The sequence below is a fragment of the Lepidothrix coronata genome, unplaced genomic scaffold (assembly GCF_001604755.1).
Source record: "Lepidothrix coronata isolate B3197 unplaced genomic scaffold, Lepidothrix_coronata-1.0 Scaffold32, whole genome shotgun sequence".
NCBI classification, from domain to species: Eukaryota; Metazoa; Chordata; class Aves; order Passeriformes; family Pipridae; genus Lepidothrix; species Lepidothrix coronata.
Window position 1 is genome coordinate 3,752,073 of NW_016690212.1, and position 22,570 is coordinate 3,774,642.

Here is a 22,570-nt window from a genome sequence, read left to right on the forward strand (position 1 = left end):
ACAGCCATCTTTTAAAAAGAACTTTCTAGGGCAGAACAATCAACCAGGTTAGTGTAAAACACCACAGATAGTGTTGCTTTATTTCTTTATAAACTGATCTCTCAAGGAGGAAATGAACATAGATCACTGACTGGAAGAAGACCATGCAACTCTGTAAACAAAGATTAAGCACTGCATTTGCCAAAGGAAAGCTTCCACTTGGAACAGTCAGGCTTCTTTTAGTTGTGCATTCCTAGTATTAGCTAATTAGGCTGATATTTAGGGACCTAAATAAGTGCATACTGATATTTAAAAGTACCAAAAATTCCTACCCTGGATAGAGATTCAAAAGCATTTCAGTTACTCTGCATCTTGCTTATTAAACTTACTTACTTAAAGCTGGATGCTTTGAGTTGCACAGTCAACACTTCAACACCAGCCTTCTGTAGAAATGCATTCTTACATCAGATAAATGGTACACTACTTTGAACTGCTTTGCTATGTCACTTGTATCTAGAGCTGATCTGATAATGAAGAAGCATATCAGAGAGGAAAACTCCAGGGATGGAGGTTGGAAAGCTGTTCTGAAGAAGATCCTGTGTAATACTTTCTTAACAAAACAACATGAGAGGCAGTTATTCTGAAGGGTGGCTGTAAAAGTTAGAAAAAGGGGAAATATTTAAACTTCAGTTTTTGACACATAGAGAAAGTCTCTTTCTTCTATACTTCACTTCCCAGAAAATCAACTAAGCTCCATGAAACTCATTCTCATGACCTTTTAAAAATTAACAATAATGACCTGCAATTCTTGAAAATTAAGATGTCACTCAGACATCCAAAACAATTATTTCAAACTTTTCAAATGTTGACAGTCAAGGCACAATATGCAGATACTGGAAATATAGTCATATACATCTCAGTCTTATTTAATTGTTTACTTTGCCTTCCTCAAAAAAGAACCAATTCTTTATTTTATGAATGTTTGAAAGGTCTTTATGTGCAGAAAATAATTTGAGGAGAAGATTTCTTATGTTGAAAAATAATTAATTGAAGCTGCTGTGTCACTTTTCCAGGATTCTACAAATAACTGCTAACTACCAGACTAAATAAATCAAATATAAAGAAAAGTGCACTTTTTTCTTTAAATCTAGACAATACTATAGAAAAGTAAGGGTAATGGTGATACAGAAAACATGATATATTAGAAAAACAAAAGTAAAAGGTACTTGAATATGTTAGGCATGAAACTTCGTCTTAGACATAGTATTAACATGTGAAACATTTACATTAAATGGAATTGAAAATAGAAATTAATGTTTGAAGTGATGAAATCAGTTAAATTAACTTTCATTCTGTCATCTATCATATGAGCTGCAGAGGCACATAGACGTAAAATATAGATATTACTTATTGTGATGATTTTAATCTAGTGTTGTTACAATAAACAATTATGCATACTATTCAGATTCTATAAACACCCTAATCAAATTGGAAGTATTACAAAGAAAAAAATCTTGGGTCATTTTTAATATTAGGCTCCTAATATCTACTCTGAGCATCCTTCCCACTGATGTACTAATGCTAAGCAAACTTTAGTACCCTGAGTACATTAGGCTAAAGATAACTCAGTAAAGAAATGCCACAGGAAAAGATTCATGTAAAATTTGATGATTGTTTTGTAAATGGGTGCCTTCACTTGCTGAAACAATGGCAGGGAGTCACAGGGAAGGGAGCGAGCGGAGCTGTGTTGCTGCTAAGATGCCCTGGGAGCACAGGCAGCACCTGCAGCTCTGCATCTCTCCTGGAGGGTTTGTCACATTTGCACACAAAAGGGCATCAGACAGACCCAAGGGCAACAACACTTGCTAGTAGAAAATGCTCATTGATTCCCTTGTTGCCCCTAAGTTACCTGAGGAAGAGCGGGATGGGAAGGAAGGTGCTTCTCTCTTGCCTTAAAAGTATGGTGGTTGTAGCAAAGACAAGCTGGCCCTGAAAGACAAATCAATTCACTTGGGACAGCAAGAGGTTTTTGCTAGGACACCCCCTTGCAAAAGAGCAATGGCTTCTGGCAGCAGCCTGTATGGAAACATGGTGGGTAGAGGAGGAGCGGCAGCAACCACAGTATCACTTCCTCCCCATCAGCTGCTTTTCTTGGTTTTCTGCATTCTTCCCCTTTGGCTGTCTGTCCCTGCACCACCCTTTCCTTCTTCTCTGCTAGCCTGGGGACATGGAGAGCAGCTGCCCTGGTGCTCCCAGGGAGGAGGAGGCCCTGCAGGAGGGCGCTGTGGCCCTGCTGGGGGGCTGCAAACCATCTCTGTCGTGGCCATCGCCCCCACCTCCAGCCCTCCCTCCCTCCCTCCTCAGCAGCAGAAAATGAACTGGGTTGGTGGCAGTCGGTGAGTGAAACTCTTCAAAGGCTGACAGAAACAGCTCCATGCTGTGTCGGTGTCCCCTCACAGGCTGGGCGCGCTGTGGTTTGTGTGGTGACACAGCCATCCCGCCCCAAGCAGGGCTGTCATATTTAGGCCCAGTGTTTCTCCACAGGCAGGGGCTGGGTGAGGCCTTTCCTCACACCCTCAACAAACAGCAGTGGTTGCCATTTAGACAAAAAGATGTATAGGTATTGAGATGCACTGAAATAGTAAAATACCACAAACTGAGTTGTAATGTTAAAAAAAAAAATAAATAAGATAACACTCAGTTTCTTTAGGTGCTGTGCCATCTGCCCATCTACTAGAAATGTAAACCCCACAGATTTTGCCAGCCACTGGGAAGCAGTGTTGCTAAACACAGCTTTGTAATCTTCCTGACTCTATGCAGAATCAAACTAAAAGAATGGCTTACTCATCTGGAAGTCTTCCCAGCAAAATGGGGTTTCTGAATATTGCCTCTGTGAAGCAGGGGGAAGGGAGAGCTTCAGTTTGAAAAAAAAAAACCAAAACCCCAAACCCAATGTTGTCCTAAATGTCTGTCTGTCATACCCTCTCTAAGAAAACACAGTGTGTAGGAGTATTTCATGCACTTAGCAAATACAAATCAACCTGCTGCTTGCTGCTGCTGGTAGTATCTGTCAGGGTTCCTTAAGTGAGCCTGGGATTTGCATTTGAGGTGCCAGAAAAACTACCTGTTACTGAGGCTTCTCCCCACCGCAAGGGCAAATGTTATGTGCACATGTTTAGAAAGTTTGTTCTAACCTTAAGAACAGAAAAAGAAAAAAAAGTCATTCCAAGGGGATATTCGATATTTCTAACCCTCACGAATGTCCTAATCTTACCGACCCAAGGAATGCAGCCGTGCTCACCCTGCTCACAGCAGTGACCATGACGTCCAATTCTGTGCACTATGTCCTGTAGGCAATCCACTTCAGTGCATTTAAGGCTAAGTTTTACAAGTGAGATACATAGTTTAAGGTATAACCGTCTCCCAGGGTGCACAAACAACAGCACCTTGTAGTGACAAACTATTGTTCTTACCTTTTTTGTGGAAGGTTCACAATATTCTGTACCAAAAAGGTAAAAGCTTGTATAGTGCTCCCTTGGGTTTTTTGCTGATATATTTTGGAACTATATTGCAGCATGACAAAGAAAATTAGGAGAAAATAATATATTGACAAATATTTCTTAAGTTTTAAGAAATTATAAATTGATGAAATGTTGCATTACAGGTCAAATGACTAAAAGCTTCTTCTGTTTTCCTTTTTCATGTTCAGTGTAGTAGCCTAATAGACAATGTGGTCTTGTCCTTAACTGAGTAAACCAAGATCAGTCAAGGTGACTTCAACAGAGATATATTGACTTAACTACCTGAATATCCATTATAACATAACATGTAACATAACATAACATTAGCATAGCATAACAGAACACAGCACAACACAACATAGCATAGCGTAACACAACATAGCATAGCGTAACACAACATAACATAACATATTTGTGTCCTAAATTCTCAATAACATTGATGAGCAATTCAAGTCGTGACTCAAGATTATACTTTTGCAATTAAAATAATAATTATTTGCATTTTTAGGAGCAGAATCATATTAAAGCAGGAAAGGAGAAAACAAAAGGTAAACAGTTTTAGCTACCTTGGATTTTATATTGTTATATAAATGCTTTAGTGGATTCACTTAGATAATACTTTCAAAGCATCTAGAGTGAGATTCAAAACAGTAACTTAACAGTTGAGATGTTTTTACCTGACTTTTAGAGCAAAAGTCTTGTGCTAGGTTTACTACACTGAATTCCAGCAGGAAGAGGAGGCAGCCGGAGAAGGGCATGAATGAATGAATGAATGAATGAATGAATGTGCCCAATTTAAGTTTTACTGAATTACTGCTGTTACCATATTACATTGGTATGTGCTGACACATGGGATTGCTTGAAGCCTCACAGTGACAACCACATGGTCAGCTGGCCTAACACATGCATACACAGCTATTCTTCTGGGCTGTATTAAAGGGTGTTAGGCTCATTGAAGTACTTTATTTGGCATTTGGAAAAGTAGGCCAGCTTATTTGTATTTTGAATCTGAAAGTGAAATAAGAGAATCAAACTTATCCCTGGCAGAAGATGTTTCAAACAGCAAAGAGGAAGAAAACAGTAAGAGAAAATGGCTATAACCGCAGTAAGTGAAGTCAGTGTCCTAAGCAGGGAAGAAAGAGGCAGTACAAGGAAGCTCCACCACTGAAGCTGGTATCCCCAGTGCCCAGAGCAGGTGCATAGGCATTCAGAGAAGTAGGAGAAACAGGCTGACTGTATGGAGACAATCACTGAAATAAAAATGTTTACATAAGGGAATGCAGGACCAATCAGCAGCTTGTTGTCTTCATCACTTTCCCAGTCTCCTGGAGGCCTACGAGTTCTCAAAATATCTGTTTTCTCAGGGATTACTAGTCTAAACCACATAATTATTGTTAAAACTATGTAATTTGCTTCAGTGGAGGAGGGAAATAAGGAAAGGATCCAAGTCAGGATTGTTTTTAATAATGTAGCACTAAATTACTAAACAGAGTGGTAATTTTGTAATTGCTATTACACAATTATTAGTAATTTGGTAATTTAGAGGTGATGGGAAGAAAATATCTGGGACACTGAAGGGAAGTGGATACATCTTAGGGGTGTGGACCCCAAAGTAATATAAATTTTGAAGTGTTGATTTGTACACAGGTTGATTTTACTTCTTAACTGAAAAACAGATATTTTCCACAGATGAAATCAGCTAGAAAGCTAAAGATAATAATAAATTATACTGAAAATTAGTTACCAATGAACATGTTGGGTATATTGGTTACATGTAACCTGCATTCAGGAGAGAAATTACATTTCAGAAGAAAAGCCAGTGCTATTTTTTTTTCTTTTTGGAATAGCCTTCAATTTTCAATATCTGTCTTTCAGTTAGAAAAAATAAATCTTACTTGTTTTATTTTATTAATCTGCTATACTTGATGCTAATGATTTTAGGATTGTTATTAAGTCTCTACAAAATGACGGTTTTTATTTCCTAAATTTTCCAGAATTATCTGCTTGATATATTCAAAGTGTCAGTTGTATCTCTTTTTATTCCTTGCAACAAAAAGTCTTTCTGAAGTCCCAGTCATAGAGATTTGTCTTTTTTTTTTTTTGTCACAAGACTATTTTCTTTGTCAAGAAAGACAAATTTGGAGAACAATAAACTCTTTGTGTCATTATGGATGGCACATCTGGTGTATGTAATCTTGCTAGTTTATTTGCCTACTATCTTATAAGTTGCCTAAAAAGCCCAAGTTTAAATTTTTAAAGACTTCTTTCTTGCCACATTTGTTATCTTTTATTTGAAAGAAATAGTTTTTAGTGATTATACACGAAGTATGAGAAATGAGTGTTTAAGGACTAAATTTTTGGCATCAAGATAATGGTGACTTATTCTGAATATGACCAAATTATACTTGCAGTCTTTTTCAAGGCCATAAAAAATAAATTGACTGCTAACAGGGTGTGAGAATTCAGAGGTACTTAATCATGTGCTTTTATTATTAGGAATTGTTCACTAAGTCTTGCTTGCTAATCTCAAAAGAAATATCTATCTATACTTCTAGTCTGTTGTTGAAGCTTTTGTCAAAAACTTATTATCTCCTTTAAAAATTTAAGGAATACTTTGAAAAAAAGAAACTTAAATCAAAAATGAAGCTTCTGGAAGTATCATCTCCTAAAAGTTCAGCAGTCAGTTTAGATCTTCTTAATCTCTATGTGGTTAACCAGATATCAACCAAAAAAGACAACACCGGTGAGTTTTGAGTAACAGTGTTCTGACTTCTCAGAATCAGTTATTCTTAGCTATTACTGCTGTTATTTTCGTTCTTGTTCTTCCACTTGTAACTTAATACTCAGTGTTGTTTTATTTTTAAAATAAAAAAATTGTAACTAAATACAAAAATTATGACTGAATAAAAAGTCAGGGCATAAGACGAATCAAATAACCTTGGCTACAGCCTATGTCACCTTTAAAGTCTTGTACACTGTCCTGGTTCTGGCCAGGAAGGGGTTAATGTTTGCAACATACACTTATGCACCTTCCTCATTTTCTATTCATTAATTTTATCTTATATCCATTTCTTTTTCCCTTTGCCATTGAATGGGTCCATTTGTAATCCACTTCCTTTTTCATTTGGGCATTTGCAATAATCTTGTCAGTTCTACCCAAATTATCTTTCTTAAAATCCATTATTAAACTTCTAAAGAAACGTCACTGCAACTTCAGTCCTACTCTTTACCTGCAGATGGGGTACTGAGAGACATTGTTTAGTGGTGGACTTGGCAGTGCAGGGTTAATGGCTGGACTCAGTGATCTTAAGGTCTTCTCAAACCTAAACAATTCTATGACTCTATGACTCTTATTTTCTGTGACATATTCATAAACCAGATTGTGGAAAATTTGTTGTCCTATGCTGAGGAAAAGTAGAAGATGACTGAGGAGGGCAACAGAGCCTGTCCACACACAGCAGCTGACTGAATAATTTTATACTATCATTCCATTTAGAATAGAGTTTTTGCATTGTTAGTAAAAAAGAAAGAAAAACTATGGCTTTAAATGGATTAAGAAGTCTAAAACAACAGCTTTTGCACTCAAGTGAAAATTCAGGAACCTCAAAAGTTTCTCCAAGCCCAGCTCTGACATACCGAATAATTTCATTGCAGAGAATGTGAGGAAGCCAGTCCATGTGGATATCATTGAAGATGTAAAAAAACTTCCTGGGAGACACAACTTAGAGCTTCCCACGTCACCACTACATACACAACATAAGTCAAACCTAGATGATCTCCAGAACAGGTACTTGTATAAAATAGGCAATAGTTATGCTAAAATGAAGTTCTGGAAAAGGTATTTCATGATGGTTTTATATTTGGAGTATTAAGAAACCATATACATACCGTAGTAAACAGGGAGTTTCACAATCACTCCTGGCATTCCAGTGATACTCTTACTGTGAGAGAGTAAATAAATAGATTCTGAATAAAAGACTGCACATGAGGCTGAGAGATTTTTTAAAAAAAGGTGGTGTGTTTTTACTCATGTCAGGTACATACACTAGTTTTATCTTGAGAAGCGGGCTATTCAAACAGCATTACCCACTTACACTGCTTTCCCGTCCAGCTTCAGACCCTGACCTGACCAAATCACACACAGGCTGCTCACAACTGCTTAAGAATCAGGCCTTTGTAAGATGTGTGGAAAAATATTCCTAAATTATTTTGAAATTAATACTCAGAATATTTTAATCTTACAGATCTTGTATTTCATAGGCTGTTTTTGTTCATTTTACAAGGTTACAAAAGCAAGTACTGGACAGCAGAAGGCAGCATCTGTCAGAGAAAGTAAAATACCAGCATAATGTAGGTTTATTTTTCCTATGATATAAAACTAAAATTGTTCAGCAATTGCTGTATTTTTAAGTGATTTTTAAAAGAGTGACCAAATCTCATTTGACACTGAAATATATGAAGTCTTCCTCTGTAAGACTATTTTGATATATTATTTTGCGATTGCTTACATATTTCTGGAAGGCTCATCTTGTTTTAGGCATTTTGCAAATTATTTCAGAATATCTGTGCTCTAAGCTAGTCATGAAGAACAGAGCTTATAGGAAAGGAACAGAGGCCAACAACAGGTAAATTAAAAAAAGAACAGAAATGTGAAATGATGGAATGTGAGAAGCATAAACAAAAGTGAGTCTTTAAGAGGAACTTAAGTGCAAGTCGCAGAACCAATTCAGCAGATCATTTACCTATATACCTAGTGGTAAAAATGTATTTATGTCCATGTCTCCCCAGGAAAACATTTGTGTGCATGCTTCAAATTAAATAGGTACTTATGTATTTCCCTGAAATAAGCCCTTATAGCCTTATGTTTTTCGTGAAAAAGTCGTATCATGACATTCAAATACACAAAAATTTTCTCTTCCTTGTGGCATATGTGTGGAGATGTAAAAGATATAGAAAGGCTTGATTACCTTGCACTTTATGCTTAAATCAAAACAGTTTCTGAGAAAATTCTCTTTGCCATGTTTTGTCTAGTTTTCACAAGTAACTGAATTACTGTATGTTAGCTCTAGTATGGAACAAGAAGACAACTGAGCAAGAGCTTTTATTGCTTGTTCATTGTCTTAGGGTTTTCAGTCCTCTAGCTGTACACAGCTTCCAGAAGAAAAGTTCAACACAAACCTAATGGGCGACATTTGGGAACAGACCTATGAAGAGAAGCTGCAAAAGCAGGTTTGGTTAACATTTTACTTCCACAGAATTATTTTAAACTAACTTTCTTTTGTTTTGTGTATAGATAGAGTGTAATTGTGAAGATAATTGTAAATGATCAACATCTCTCGTAGGCTGGTGGCAACGAATAGTCCATATATACAAATATATTTGTTTTATTGTTCTGACATAAGCTTAACTTGAGCTTAACACTGAGCTCTCAGCATTGCTGATATCTGCAGAAAGTCACATGTTGCTGGCTTTCTTTTGTTTCTGGCTTGTAAAATTGGTTAAAGAAAGCTGAAGTGTATTATAGTTGTAGATACAGCTTTCTTAAACATACAGTTGGTGTAACTGGGTGTCGTATGATCCCAGTTGATCCCATAACCTAATTTTTAATCTTGTAGTGTGAGTAACATACTTCTTACAGTATTCTCAGTGCTCTAAAAGGATCAAGAAAAGCCTGCTCTTTAACTCATTCATTACCTTTAAGTAACAATTGAGTTTTTTGTTCTGATGCATGTTACTATTTTTTTTTTTTGTTAACTTCAGGATTCTTGAAACAGTCATCCTTAGAAAAGTAATAGCAAATACAATATGCTTTATTTTTTAGAAAATATATTATTAGTTGGAAATAATAAAACAAATTCTATGTGTATCATCAGTGGTATTATAAAGTCTTGAGGTAAGTGAGGAAGAAGTGCTTCAAAGGCTTCAGAAAGGAAGATGTTGGGTTGTTCAGAAAATGAGTAGGCAGAAACCCAGAGGAACCTGACCTGAAGAAAAAAGGAGCCCAAGAAAGATGCTTTCAAAACACAAGGACAGTCTACCTCAATGTGCAAGAGAATGTGTAGGTCCCAGAGGCCAGTTTGGCTGAATCAGGGAACTCCTGACTGAGCTTAAATGCAAAGAAGTGTAGAAGGAGGGATGGGCAACCTAGGAAGAACACAGAAGCATGCCTTGATCTTGGAGGCGTGCCATTAGGATGGTCAGAGCTGAAAATCACAATGGGTGAGAAGGGCAGTAAGGAGGAATTCTCTAGATGTTTCATCAAAGCAAGAAAATGAAGGAAAGTGCTAAATAGAGTTGAGACGTAGTGACAAAGGACATTGAAAAGTCTGAAGCTCTCAAAGCCTACTTTGCTTCAGGTTTTTCAGACAGATTCTGCTCTCTGGCTGTTCTTCAAACTCAGTCGGGAGTTGGGGGAGAGTGGTGCAAAATGGTAGTGAAGGAACAGGTTAGAGAATCCATAGTAACCTGGACATAAAGAAATACATGAGACTGGACAGAGTCCATCCAAGTATATGGAGGGAGTTGGATGACATCACTGCAGGGCAGATATTTATCGTCTTTGTAAGACTGTGGTGATCAGGAAAGCTTCCCCGCGACAAGAAATGTGTTATGTTCATCTGCAAAAATGTAAGCATGATCTGGGGAAGTATCATCTCACCTTTGTCTCTGGAAGGATTAGGGAGCTAAGCTTCCAGAGGCAATTCCAAGGTACATTAAAAATAAGAAGGTGTCTGGGAACAGCCATCAGTTTTTCCAAGGTCATACTGTGCCTGGTGGACTCAATTGCTTTCTGTGCCAAAATTAGTAGCTCAGTAAATTTGGGAGAACAGCAGGCATTATTTACCTACACTTGAGGAAGGCTTTTGACAAGGTTTCCCATTGGATCCTGGTAGCCAAAATGGGGAGGTATGAATCAGATAAATGGACAGTAAGATGAATAAAAAACTGTCTGTTGCTATCATACTCAGAATAGTTGTCTGTTGGCTAAAGTCTACATGGCAACAAGTCAATAATCAGAGAATGGTTTGGGTTGGAAGGGACGTTAAAAATCACCCATTTCCAACCCCTCTGCCATGGGCAGGGATACCTTCCACTAGACCAGGTTGCTCAAAGACCCATCCTGGCCTTGAACACTTCCAGGGGTGGGCCATCCACAGCTTCTCTGGGCAACTTGTTTCTCATGACCTCACAGTAAAGAATTCTTTCTTAATATCTCATCTAAAACTACAGTCTTTCAGTTCGAAGACGTTACACTTTGTTCTATCACTACATGCCCTCGTAAAAAGTCCGTCCCTGGCCCTCTTGTATTCCCTTTAGGTAGTGGAAAGTTGCTGTAAGTTCTCCCTAGAGACTTCTCCAGGCTGAACAACCCCAACTGTCTCAGTCTGTCTTCATAGGAGAGGTTCTGCAGCCCTTTAATCATCTCTCTGGCCCTCCTCTGGACCCACTCCAACAGGTTCACGTCCTTCTTCTGTTGGAGGCCCCAGGTCTGGATACAGTACTTCAAGTGGAGTCTCACGGGGGCAGAGTAGAGGGGCAGAATCACCTCCCTTGACGTGCTGCTACAATGAGCACACCCAGTAGTCAAAGGCAAGCGATTTCGCTCTGAGCAGCATATGTGAGAACACGTCTGAGATACTGTGTCCAGTTTTGGGACCCCCCCAGTACAAGAGAGAAATGAGCAAAGTGTTGCAAGACCAGTGAAGGGCCACATAAATTGTTAGGGGATTGGAGCAGGTAGTGATTATGAAGAGAGTGAGCAAAGAGGGCTTTCATTGCCTGGGAAAGACTCGGATGTGGGGTGAACTAACCAGTGTCTTCTACAGTCTAAACAGAGCTACAGACAGGACAGAGCCAGAGGTACACAGAGAAATGGCAAGAGGTAGAAGGCACAAGTTTCAACAATGGAAATTCTGTTTGTACAGGATAAAAAATAGCCACGAAACTGGCTAAGCACAAGAAGAGGCCATGCAGCAGGTGGTTGTCCTGAACATTACTGAGCAATCTGGCCTTAGCTTGAAGCTGGTCCTGTTATAAGCAAGTTGGACTAGATGACTCTTGAGGTCCCTTCCAGACGAGGTTTTTTGATTCTGTCATCTTCAGTGGAATTTCAGCTTGTTACAGTCTATCAAGCTTGTTCATACTATGGGAGGATGGGGTGCTAAAAGGACATTTTGCATATTAACATTGATATGCAAAGGTGGAAAAGTATGAGTTATATAGAACTCGGGCTGTTAGCAGGTTTGGGCTTCCACTGTAAAGATAAAAAGAAGTAAAAATGGTGGGAAAACATGTATATTATTTGCAAACCCAAGTTTAAAGTTTTAAAGACTATAGCCATTATGTGTATTCAGAGTTTGATAGCTTCTACTGTTTTCTCAGCCAGGAAATATTCCCAATCAAGACTCATGGAATACTAAACCTCCAAGCCAGTGCATTTTCAGGAAGTCTGATACAGTGCTTCAGGAACTGTTTGAACCATTTCATAGGTAGGCAGTGATTTTACACTAAAGAGGGAAATAACAGTCAAGTTTAATTAAGAAAAATATAAGATTATCTGAAGCTTATTGCTACTTGTCTTTTTCACTGATTTTTGATGCTTTTCAAATAGAAATTGAAATCAAATGGAAAGACTAAACATACAAAGCTATTCCAATTTGCTGAAAGGCAGCAAAAGCTGAATTTGGGGTAGGCATTTGGAACCATGATCTGTTTTTTCAATATCACAAACATGATAGTGTTACTGAATTCACCTTGAACGATAGCTCAGATTTACTAAGCCACAAGGAGAGTGAAGCTGCCTCAGGTCTTATTAGTTCTGGTCACTGTTACAAGTGCTTTTCTGATGACCTTGATGCAGTAGCAGTTGAGCAACTCCACCTAGTTGTTTATACTTGGGATTCCATGAACAAAGCATTTTCTTTCCTGCTCTTTCATATGTGATCCTACTATAGCTCTTTTCCCCTATATTTTTTTCAATAATACTTTTAAGGGAATATGCACTTTGTTTTTTAAAGAATGGTTAGAACTCAAGAATATATTTCTTTTTGTATGTGCTGATTAAAAATATTTCTAATCATAGATGGTTTAGGGCCAGACTCATTTGTACTGAACATTTTATATAATTTTCTTTCCAGGGACTCTTCCCTTGGATCTAGGGGTTGTACACAGCTAATCTTTCTTTACTCATTTTATTCTATGAGTCTGCCATCTGGTTGAAAGTTCCTGTCAGTGTCTAGCTTTGGCTGGATAGAGCCATAAAAAGACCATATAATATTTTGCTGTTCCTGAAGTACCTACAGCCTGTTTGCTTGGGGACTTAAGTGACTGATAATCTCACTGGTCACACGATAACCAGGCACATTAGCTTCCTCTCAGCCACCTTATCTTTCACTCTTCTTGTAGCTTCTCCTGGTTTTCTCCAGCAAAACATAAAATGAGGATAGCATTCACCTTGCTGTATATCTGGGACAATTCCTCATTAATATCTTTACATTAAAGCCCTACATAACCTTATTGCACCTACACCTCCCCTTTCATTTCTCCCCCGGCTGTCAGGCCTGCACTCATCTGCTTATGGCACCTCCTGTTGTCTTCTACCCATTTATGGCTCACTAAAAACATCTCCTTTCCAACTGTTCTTCAAATCCATTTCTTTATATTGTCCTTGTTTTGTTTTCATCCATTGTAGTCATAAATTCTTATACCTCAAGAGATGGCAGTTCTTTTGTGAAGGGAGTTTCTTTCACTGTGAAAAGTAGAGTGTAAATTTATACAATTGTTTAATGTAACATACTGATGATGTAATCAATGTGCGTAATTCTTAGAGGTGTGGCATTAAATATTAACTAAAAATTTTGTATGTCTTATTTTCTCATCTACTCTTAACTTTTACTTTGCATTAAAAAATGTTCAGCTGGAATTAAGAAGAACCCTCTGAATTGGTTCACAAAACAGTTTTACCTTCCTCACATATATCTGTCCAAATTTCTCCAGGAACAAAGTCTAGTGTGGTTAGCCTTTTAAAACTGTTCTGAGGAGGCTTCTGTAAGCAGAGGAAACTACTTCATTGAAGTACTGTAGAATCTTTATCCAGTTCCAAGTATTTGCTGAACAGAACACCACAGAAGTTTTCTGTACTACATTTCAGTTTTCAAGTTCCATTGACAGCATTGCTCAAAACATTTTAAAGAAAGGTCATTTTTTGAATGTCCTTCTTTGCCAATTCTCTGTGCTTCTGAAGACTCTTAACTTTTTGCTCAGAGTTTCTGAAAGGTCAGATCAGCAGATCCGGCCTGGAAAAAATACAGTGAAAATGTTAGATTAAGAGCTAAGTAAGTGAAAGCATGATAACCTTCAAGCCCCTGATGTTTGCATGATAACATCTTCAAAATCACTACTCTCAGAAGTGGGGTAGGGAAGTCTGGGCAAAATAAAATGTCTGACTGGCCACCTGACAGTGCAACAGAGGAGTTCTGTGCTGAATCAGGATTACTGATCTCAAGTACAAATGGAAGTCACTTGCTAGAGAGACCAGGAATAAAGCAGTATACAGAGCTTATTAGGCTTTTCAGTACCCAAGAGAACTGTAATCTTGAGGAACAAACTACTTTTATGAATAGAGGAAACTATCTTCCTCGTTTTTTCTTTTTTTTAATCCCCTCCCCAAAGTTGCTGCCTTTGGTCAGCTGGTGGAGCAGCAGTGACATACTGTGGCTGCTTTTATAAATCACACCCTGGAGGATGTGCTCCATGGCTTGGTATATTTGGAGATATTATGAAACAGACCCCCTTTTAAACCAATCTTACTATAAAGTAAAAAACTAAATACAATAGAATACATAATTTTTCAGGTGAAATAATGCTCATTTAGGACAAAAACAAGTGTGATGAGTAGTGAAGTCTTTGAGATTTTTATCATCAAGTTATAAGGTGTTGTGTTAGCAGTCAGTATTTTGCTTCTTTGCATACTAAGCAAAATGTTTTTTTTTCTTTTCTACCCCCACTCCTCTTCACCCCCCACCCCCAGGCTAGACCCTATGAATTCTGCCAGGAAAAATCCAGTCATAATGACCAGTAACGAATCAGAAAACTGTGAGGGAATAAAAGCACCGCTATTTGATTTTGTGAAAGAAGCTGCAGAACTGAAAGCTCCCCAAGTTGGAAGTGGTTGTTCCTTTCTGGCACTGTTTGAAGATGAGAGCCAACCAATCTACAATAATCCTTCCACAAAGCATTTTAATCTTTTTGTTAACCAAAGCAGTACTGACATTTTTTTCATCCATTCTGACGTTAGAAATCAAATGACTGACAGAAATTATCCTTACAACACTAGAAAGGCTTATCCTGCAATCAATAAAAAAAAAAGTTCTGTAGACAGACACCTTGAAGGCATTTTCACAACTCCAGAACTCGTTTTTCTTAAAAGTAACAATGACTCAAGTGCAAGCTACAAGGAAACCAGTGGACTTCATAAAACCAACCTGCAGAACTTTAATGAGGGACAGCACTACTTCATACCCTGTGAAAAGAAAGAAAAACATGCAAACCTTGAAAAAATTGGTGCGTATCAAGATTTAAAGGACATGTATTCTGGGTTTTATTCTCCTTTTAAAGACATATATTCTTATAACCAGAAATGTATCTGCCCTGACTGAAAACATGCCATGAATTTTCTGATTGCGATCACTTAATTTTAAATCCAATTATTTATTTTAAAAACTTGACAGAAAGCTTTGTTTTCAAATTGCATTTATTGTATTACATTTTAAAATCAAGGTTTACTTTTTTTTAATTTAGAGACATTTGCTTATCACCATGATCAGCAGATTAACTTAAAGGAGAATGTGCAGAATTATTCAAGAAAAAAAAGGTGAGTGCCATGGAAATTATCAAACTATTAACTATTGATTACTGCAGAGACCTTGCTGAATTGGAGAAATCCTGCCAAGAGGACGGGAAGGTAAAATTCTAAACAGTATTACCGAGGAGTCAAGTTTTCCCAGTGAAAATAGTAGTGTATAATGTGAATAAACTTATGCACAGGTGAGCCCCTTATACCTTTGCTCATCTGCCTATAATAAGTACAGAGAAATACTGCTTCATGGGACAGTTTTAAGTTCCTGAAATTAAGATCTTGCTTTGGCTTTCCCCCCTAAAAGACTCTGCCACATTCCACTGGCTGCAGGGGAAATTAGTATCTTCCCTGGGCTAAAGTAAGCACATGTGAATGCCCCATATTTTACAAAAGACATGTTTTTCAAAACCTCTGATCCATAATATCTTCCATTTTACAAAACAGCACTATCTTCTTCCATCTCTCCAATTCCATTTTGCATTTCAACAGAAATGAAGTTTATGAAAAACAGATTCTTGGTGTAAAATCTCAGTTCAAAAATAAGTTCAGTCATATCAATAGTGGAAAGCATTTTATGGTTACTGAAGACAAAATAAAAGTTGAAGACAGAAAAGTCACAAGTGAGGACTTTAACTCAGAAAGAAAATAAAAATACAAATAAGGGAAAAATCACTTACAAAGAACTTTGTGTTTGCATTACTCAGGGATGACGAGTCCATGAAAGAAACAGCCTGGAGACAGAACCAGCTCTTTGGATTTGAAGAGGTAACTTTTTAAAGAGACATATTTTTTGTCAAAGCTACTGTTTGCAACGTTCGTTTGAGGCAGAGAAGGAATATCCACAACAGTTAGAAACTGAATATAGCTTCACTGAATTAACTTCTGTGGAAGCTTCTTTGCCATCATTGTTTATAAAAGGAGTTCAGAAAGAACTGCTTCTAGTGAAGTGGTTCAGATAGACAGCCCTTTCAGGTCCACAGTTCACGTGCTTTGATTCACACCTCAGCTGATGGCTGAAATACATTGTGTAAGTTACCCATCAACTCTTAGGATCAAATTCTGCAGGCAGTGCCCAGACATTATATGCAGGATGCTTCAGTATTGTAAAGGATACATATACTGGCACATAGCCTGTTAGATGTTTTGCCTGTAGAAGTCACCCAGGTACATATGGTTCTGCTCAGGGTACAAATACCTCTTAAAATAATTTGTGGTACAGTGCAGTGGCTCCTTTATGTAATATAGAAACTGAATGTTCCTCTTAACCCGAGGTGCTGATCCAGCTGAACCCTCACTATTAACACTTCATTATTTTTTACAGTTTACAATAGCACGAGAGAAAGAGTCTAAGTTTGGGGCAAGTTCAAATCTTCATGAGATGGAGAAAAGTTAGTACCATTTATATATTATTACTTTTTTTTTCTCCACATGTGAAATTGAAACAGTTACTTTTAAAGCCAGGGAGAATGATCTTTTGAGGATGTTACATTTGTTGAGGGCTTGTTTTTCTGATTCATACAGCACTGTAAAAAGACAAGTAGCATTACCAGGTAGCTAAGAACCATCTGTGTTTGCTTTTCCTTGAAGAGACATTCTCTTCCATTAGACTATATGCTGTCATTCCACATGTGGACAGAGGGAGGGGAGTCAGCTCCCTCAGTAGCTGTAGCTGTAGGGTCAGCTGTGCTGGCTGCATTTCAGAGCAGAAGATCTCTCATGGGCCTCCAAGAAAAAAGCATGTAACTTGTATGGCAGCCACTGTGCACATGGAGTCTGCTGTGTTCTCTCACAGCCCTTGCTCTGCAGAGTCCTTCTTGCTTTGGGTAGCACAGTTCTGCTGCTGGTGCAGCTGCTGATTAACAGCACAGCTGAAGCTTTGGGGCACCTGTCTCACAACTTCTGCTAAGATACGTTTTCCTGAGAGGAGAAGAACTGGCTAGTGCCTTAGATTGCCTAGATTGAACTTGCTAACATTTTATTCTTTAAACAGTATCTTAAAACTGCATCAGAAATAATGTTTAATTCTACATGCTGTACTTGAGAATTGGATCTTTGAGGAGTTTCTGGTGAGTAGCCTTTCTTTTTCATCTATTTTTCAAGTTATGGAGTCACCACTCAGCAGCCAGTCTTACAGTTACTCTCCAAGGCAGACCGAGAGCTATTTGAGCTGTAGTCCTGACACAGTGAGTACACCCCACAACCTTTGAGGGTTGGCAGGGCTTCATTCAAATCACATCTCCATGCCTGAGGGCATCTAAGGGTGGATGTAGCTGGAATCTTACTTATGGTTTTGCCTTGTACAAGGCAAATTCATGTGTGAGGAGGACAAGAAATTATTAGCTGTAAATTTTCCTAAGTAGTTTAACAGAGATGTGGTCTGTTCTGTTGATAGTGCTTGGCCATGTGGAATTACAGTAGCATGACTGTAGGAAGATGCTCTTCCTTTGTGTATAGCTGCCTTACATTACATGCCTGTAAAGCAGAAGGATTTGACACACGGTGTTTTCAGCCATTCTTGAACACAAAAACATCATGGCGTGTGAGTATAAATTGCACGTGAGCGTGAAGGTCTGCATTGGCACCGAAAGCCAGGAGTACATCCTTGGGAAAAGAATGAAAAAAAACACAAACAACCTAAACCAGACAGCTCTGGCCTTTCTGTTTATTTGACTAACTTAGTTATTAGTTAGTCATTAACTTAGTCCTTAGTTATTGAACTATTTAAACAGTTGCAATTGCACAATTCTATTCAAACAGTGTGAAGAGGAAGACACAGCCAAAAAGACAGAATATCTGAATGAACAGTCCTTGAAGACACATGATGCCAACCTCTCAGCAAGCAGAGAGGCCCCCAAGAGCTTCCACACCAGAACTGTGCCTCTCCAGCCCAGCAGTAATTTGTCTAGAGAAGAAGCAAACATTCTTCAGGATAAAGGCTTAATGTTTTGCACCATAGAGGACAAAAATAAAAACCACGCTGCTCCATCCGAGGGCAGCTCATCACACCGAGCCCTTAAGAGAGAGCACGTCACTCGCAGCACCAGGTGTGATGTTTGGTCGCAGACTGAGCGCTCTGTGACAGAAGTAGAGAAGGCGGATGTGGCCACTCAGTGTGGCACCCTGCGGGTGTGCAGCTGTGGGGGCTCCCTGCCCGCAGCCCGCAGCCCAGTCGGGGTCCCTCCTCCCCGCACCGCCGGCACCGCGGGAGAAGACGAACTGCCAGCGCAGGAGATACCGCAGCCCGCGGGCGCCGGCAGCGCGGCCGGGACTGCTGCCCTTCCTTCTGAAGCCGAGTACCTGAGTTTGGCTGGCAAAAGGACTCTGGAGGTGCTGAACTACATTGATAAAATGAAGGAGAGAGATAAGCAGTGACCAACTAGAATGGCATGGGGGGAACACAGAAGTTTTGTTCTGTTCTCAGTGTGTTTCATTCACTTGGCATGTTTTGATTTTTCTAGCCTGGTTGGACAAAAAATATTTTTGCTGTTTGTTTGCTTTAAACTATTAATACCTATGGATTTCTGTCTAACTACTGGTATCTCTAAATATGGGTTTCTATAAATATCCAACTGTTAACACATGGGTTTACAATACCCTAGTAAATATAAGCATTAGGAATTAGATTGGCTTTCTCACCATATATCCATAGGATTCTGTAGTTTGGGATTGACTTTGCTTCTTTTAACGTAGTGGAAAGATGTTGTTTCACTTCAAAACATTTTTGATGTGGGTCTTAGTTCAGAGCTATTGTCTGGTTCTTATCCATTTTAACAGACAAACTCACCTTTTCTGTGTGTTCATACTAAATACAAAAATGGAAAACAATGGAAAATGTTGTTTTTCTGCACACATAGAATAGAATGTAATTTAAAAAGAACTAATTTATTATTTAAAAAAAATGCTGAGTTTTCCTTCCACAGCAGATCTATTGATACACTCTCTGGCTGTTAATACTAACAAATCTTTCATATGTTTCTGTATTCTGTCTGCAAATTAAAAATTTGAACTACTTTCCTCTTCAGTATTTATGTGAAGTCACAAATCACAACAAAATAAAAGTTTCTGATAATATTGCTTCTAGGTTATAGTATTTCCTTCTAAAAGGTTCCTAGTCAAGGTGGTAGGGTGATTCATTCTGTCACTGACATCTACTTATAGATCCATACACCTTTACTTCTACAGAGATATCTCTCTCTGTATATCTCATAAAAATGTATGTATGTATGTATATGTATAAAAAACTGTGTGTGTGTATGCACTGGCATTATCCAGCTGGCTGTGTGCAGGGATCCTCTTCCTTACAAACTGGGCTTGGGCAAAAGCTATGCTTTACTGTTCCCGAAACAGAGCAGGAGATTTGCTTCTCTAAGGTTATTATATTGTGCTTTCCCCTTGGAGTCTGCAGTTAAAAGATTCACTGCCCTTATTCCCACAATGTCATTTTTTTTTAATTTCTATGTTTTGTAGAAGGGGCGTGTCTCACCCAGCCTGGATGAGACTTGTCACCATCCTTTCTCCCTGCTCTCATCATCAAACTAGCGGTTGTGTTTGCTGCTGGGTTTTATTCTTGAAGCTAAGAGCCATTTTTAAAAGAAGGTCTACATTGCTCAACAGCTTGAGGTTTATAGCTATGCTATTTTAAGAATAGCACCTCAGATATTTCAGTGGATTTTTCTTTACTTAGAAGAACATAGCTTTGTCTTCTATATGTATAAATTGCATCCATGGGAAGTGGTTTGCACAGCCCAACTTCTGAAACATGTAACTATTGTTTAGGCAATTCACTGCCCACTTCCTAAGGTTTGACATAAGCAGATTTTCTTTTTAGATTGCCTCAATTTAATGTCAAAGCAGACTCCCTAGTATTTATTTTTTAAGCTGCAATATTCATCTCCACAGGAGCTATAATTTATTTGAGTAACAGCTGTGATTTGCTGAAAGCTCAGCTGTTACCAGTGGTTTCTAAGGCACAGTTGTTCACTCAGTGTGACAAAGCCAGTTGAGATTATGCCACACCAGCAATGGCCCATGCTGACTCAAATTAGGACATCTCTGCCTTCCCAGCAGTGTCCCGGTGTGTACCTGCCAGCCTTTCCAGTGGTGCCTGTCTGATGTCACAGCCTCCCCCGTGGCTGACGCTGCTCCATCGCCCTTGGCCTGTCAGCCTCCTGCAATACACTATGGCAGAGGCCAGTGGGTGGCACATTACAGCTAAAAGCTCCAGCACTGTGTGCTTTAGACTTGAGGGTTTTTATTATCCCAGCAGATGTAAAATTGCCTCATGGTCAGAGAGTTCTTTGGTGTTTGTGTTAGTGAGGTACTGAAGTGACCCAAACGGAAGTGAACTGCCGTTAACCCGCAATGGAAGTTACACTCCTGATTTCTGTGACAGTGGCATTTTTGCTGGGACTTCTAAATTGTGGTTTGTTTTACAGTGGAGCGAGCTACCCAAGTTCAGGCAGATACTCCTGATCTGCAGAACTGATCTGTGAGCAGACACACTCCCAGTCTGCTTCTGTGAACCTACAGGACAAAGAATGGAGGTTGGAACCAGGAAAAGAGAGCTGGTTGCACCATATGGATGTATGTGTGGGGGGTTTCAAATGCTCTTTATTGAGTTACCTCTCATATTTATCATCACTTAGAGCCTTTTCGTGGGTATTGCTTATTTTCACTTCAGCCACTAGCATAGAAGCTCCCACAATTTGTCTGGTTCCAGCCAGGTTCCAGCCTAGGCTGCACCATTTCTCAGTAAGGACTAAAATTCCACTGCTTGAGCCAGACACACACCTCCTGACTGGCTGTATGTAAGAGCTGCACACATGTCTCTAGTGCAATAATTCACCACTTGGGATATGTCAATCACCGTAGATAATCATGTTTCAAAGTCTTCGGATGAGACTGTATGAAATTCAACTACTTTACAATTTTTACCTGTAATTGCAAAGCAATCAGAAGAAGAAAACTATCTTTGTAACTGGTTTGTGTGCTGGCAATGATGACAAGTAAAGCAGTGTGCTCTTTTTAGCTACTAGAGAAGTATTTTAAAGTATTTATGTTACTATTATTGCATTAAAAGAGACTCCTGCTTTCTCCTTAGCTCAGCACCAGTCTCCCCCTCTGCTCAGGTGCTTTCTTTCCCCTGATTTTTTTGTTATTTCTGGGAAGAGCTGAGTTTGATTTAATAGGAAGTAGTAGCCTCAAATCATGCTTTCTTCAGCTAATAATTCAGCATCTGATGCTATTAACCCACCAATATTTGTAACCTACAGTAATGACTGTCATCTCACTATATACATTCAGGCACCACCAGCCTTCTCTGAGGCACCAGCATAGGCAGAGATGGTCCTTTTTCATCCACATTATTCTTCCTGGCAGTGTGCTAAGCCTCCAGGGAGGCCATGGAAATATCCATGTTGTTAACTGTGTTTGGTAAGCATCAATTGTAAGTACAGTATTCTTGTTGAGGAGAAGGACAGAAGGGTACCTGTACTTAACCAAAAACCAGGAGCACTTTTTTATTAGTGGCACTCAAATGCTTCTAAATACAGATTGAAAGAAAGACTCTCTTACTGAAAGTGCTACCATAAGCTTCAGTCAGAATCAGTTTTAATATGCAGCTGGTAACTTTTTTTTCCCTCTGAAATCAACTCTAATTACAGTAACCTGCAAGGTAAGGTTTCTGGGCAAGCACCAACAGAAGTTTGTTTCATTAATGGGCAGTTTATTGCTGGATGTTATGCCAAGAGCCTCCACAGAGGCTTTGCAAAATTTCATGAAGGATTACGGGAAATGAGAGGCTTAAGTCTTCATACAAGTGATTGTTTCTCTGATAGAAACTGCTTGTGAATTGGCTTTTTAAGGGTTTTAGCAGATAGCAGATTGAGGAAGAATGAGGTTTCCTGGAAAAAATATTACCAACTCTCTGCATAAAGTGCCTAATCTGTCCGCACTAAAGCGAATCTTTCTGCAACACTTCTTCAGCCTCTTCTCACTGACAGCCTCTGGTGGGTTAGAGGTGACAGTCCCAGTCACCCAAATCAGGACTGGCTTCTCCAGGGCTGGTGATGTCGAACTCCAGCTAGGTCTCCTGACTCTGTGAGCTGAGCACTAAACATTCACCCTCTCGCCCAGCCACACTGTGGTGACTCCACACCCTCGTGGTGCTTAGTCTGGGTGCCACAGCCCTCTGGATGTGAAAGCCAACGGGACC

General features: G+C 39.0%; 1 protein-coding gene across 6 annotated transcripts; it reads left to right on the forward strand.

The window, feature by feature from the left end:
• The first annotated feature begins 1,902 nt into the window (after positions 1 to 1,902).
• Positions 1,903 to 19,431, forward strand: CUNH12orf40 (chromosome unknown C12orf40 homolog). 6 transcript variants are annotated; one of them, XM_017811577.1, is made up of 14 exons: positions 1,953 to 2,070; positions 4,009 to 4,048; positions 6,108 to 6,243; positions 7,155 to 7,287; positions 7,784 to 7,850; positions 8,625 to 8,729; positions 11,883 to 11,989; positions 14,530 to 15,062; positions 15,300 to 15,372; positions 16,062 to 16,122; positions 16,679 to 16,745; positions 17,458 to 17,540; positions 17,750 to 17,896; positions 18,115 to 19,431. In XM_017811577.1, the coding sequence occupies exons 1-14, from the start codon at positions 2,060 to 2,062 to the stop codon at positions 18,727 to 18,729; spliced, it is 2,178 nt and encodes a 725-aa protein (XP_017667066.1). In that variant the 5' UTR covers positions 1,953 to 2,059; the 3' UTR covers positions 18,730 to 19,431. The 6 variants fall into 6 exon arrangements, with proteins under 6 accessions (XP_017667068.1, XP_017667066.1, XP_017667065.1 ...); XM_017811576.1 differs by lacking the exon at positions 1,953 to 2,070 and adding an exon at positions 2,306 to 2,375; XM_017811578.1 differs by lacking the exon at positions 1,953 to 2,070 and adding an exon at positions 2,385 to 2,599.
• Positions 19,432 to 22,570: the final 3,139 nt, after the last annotated feature.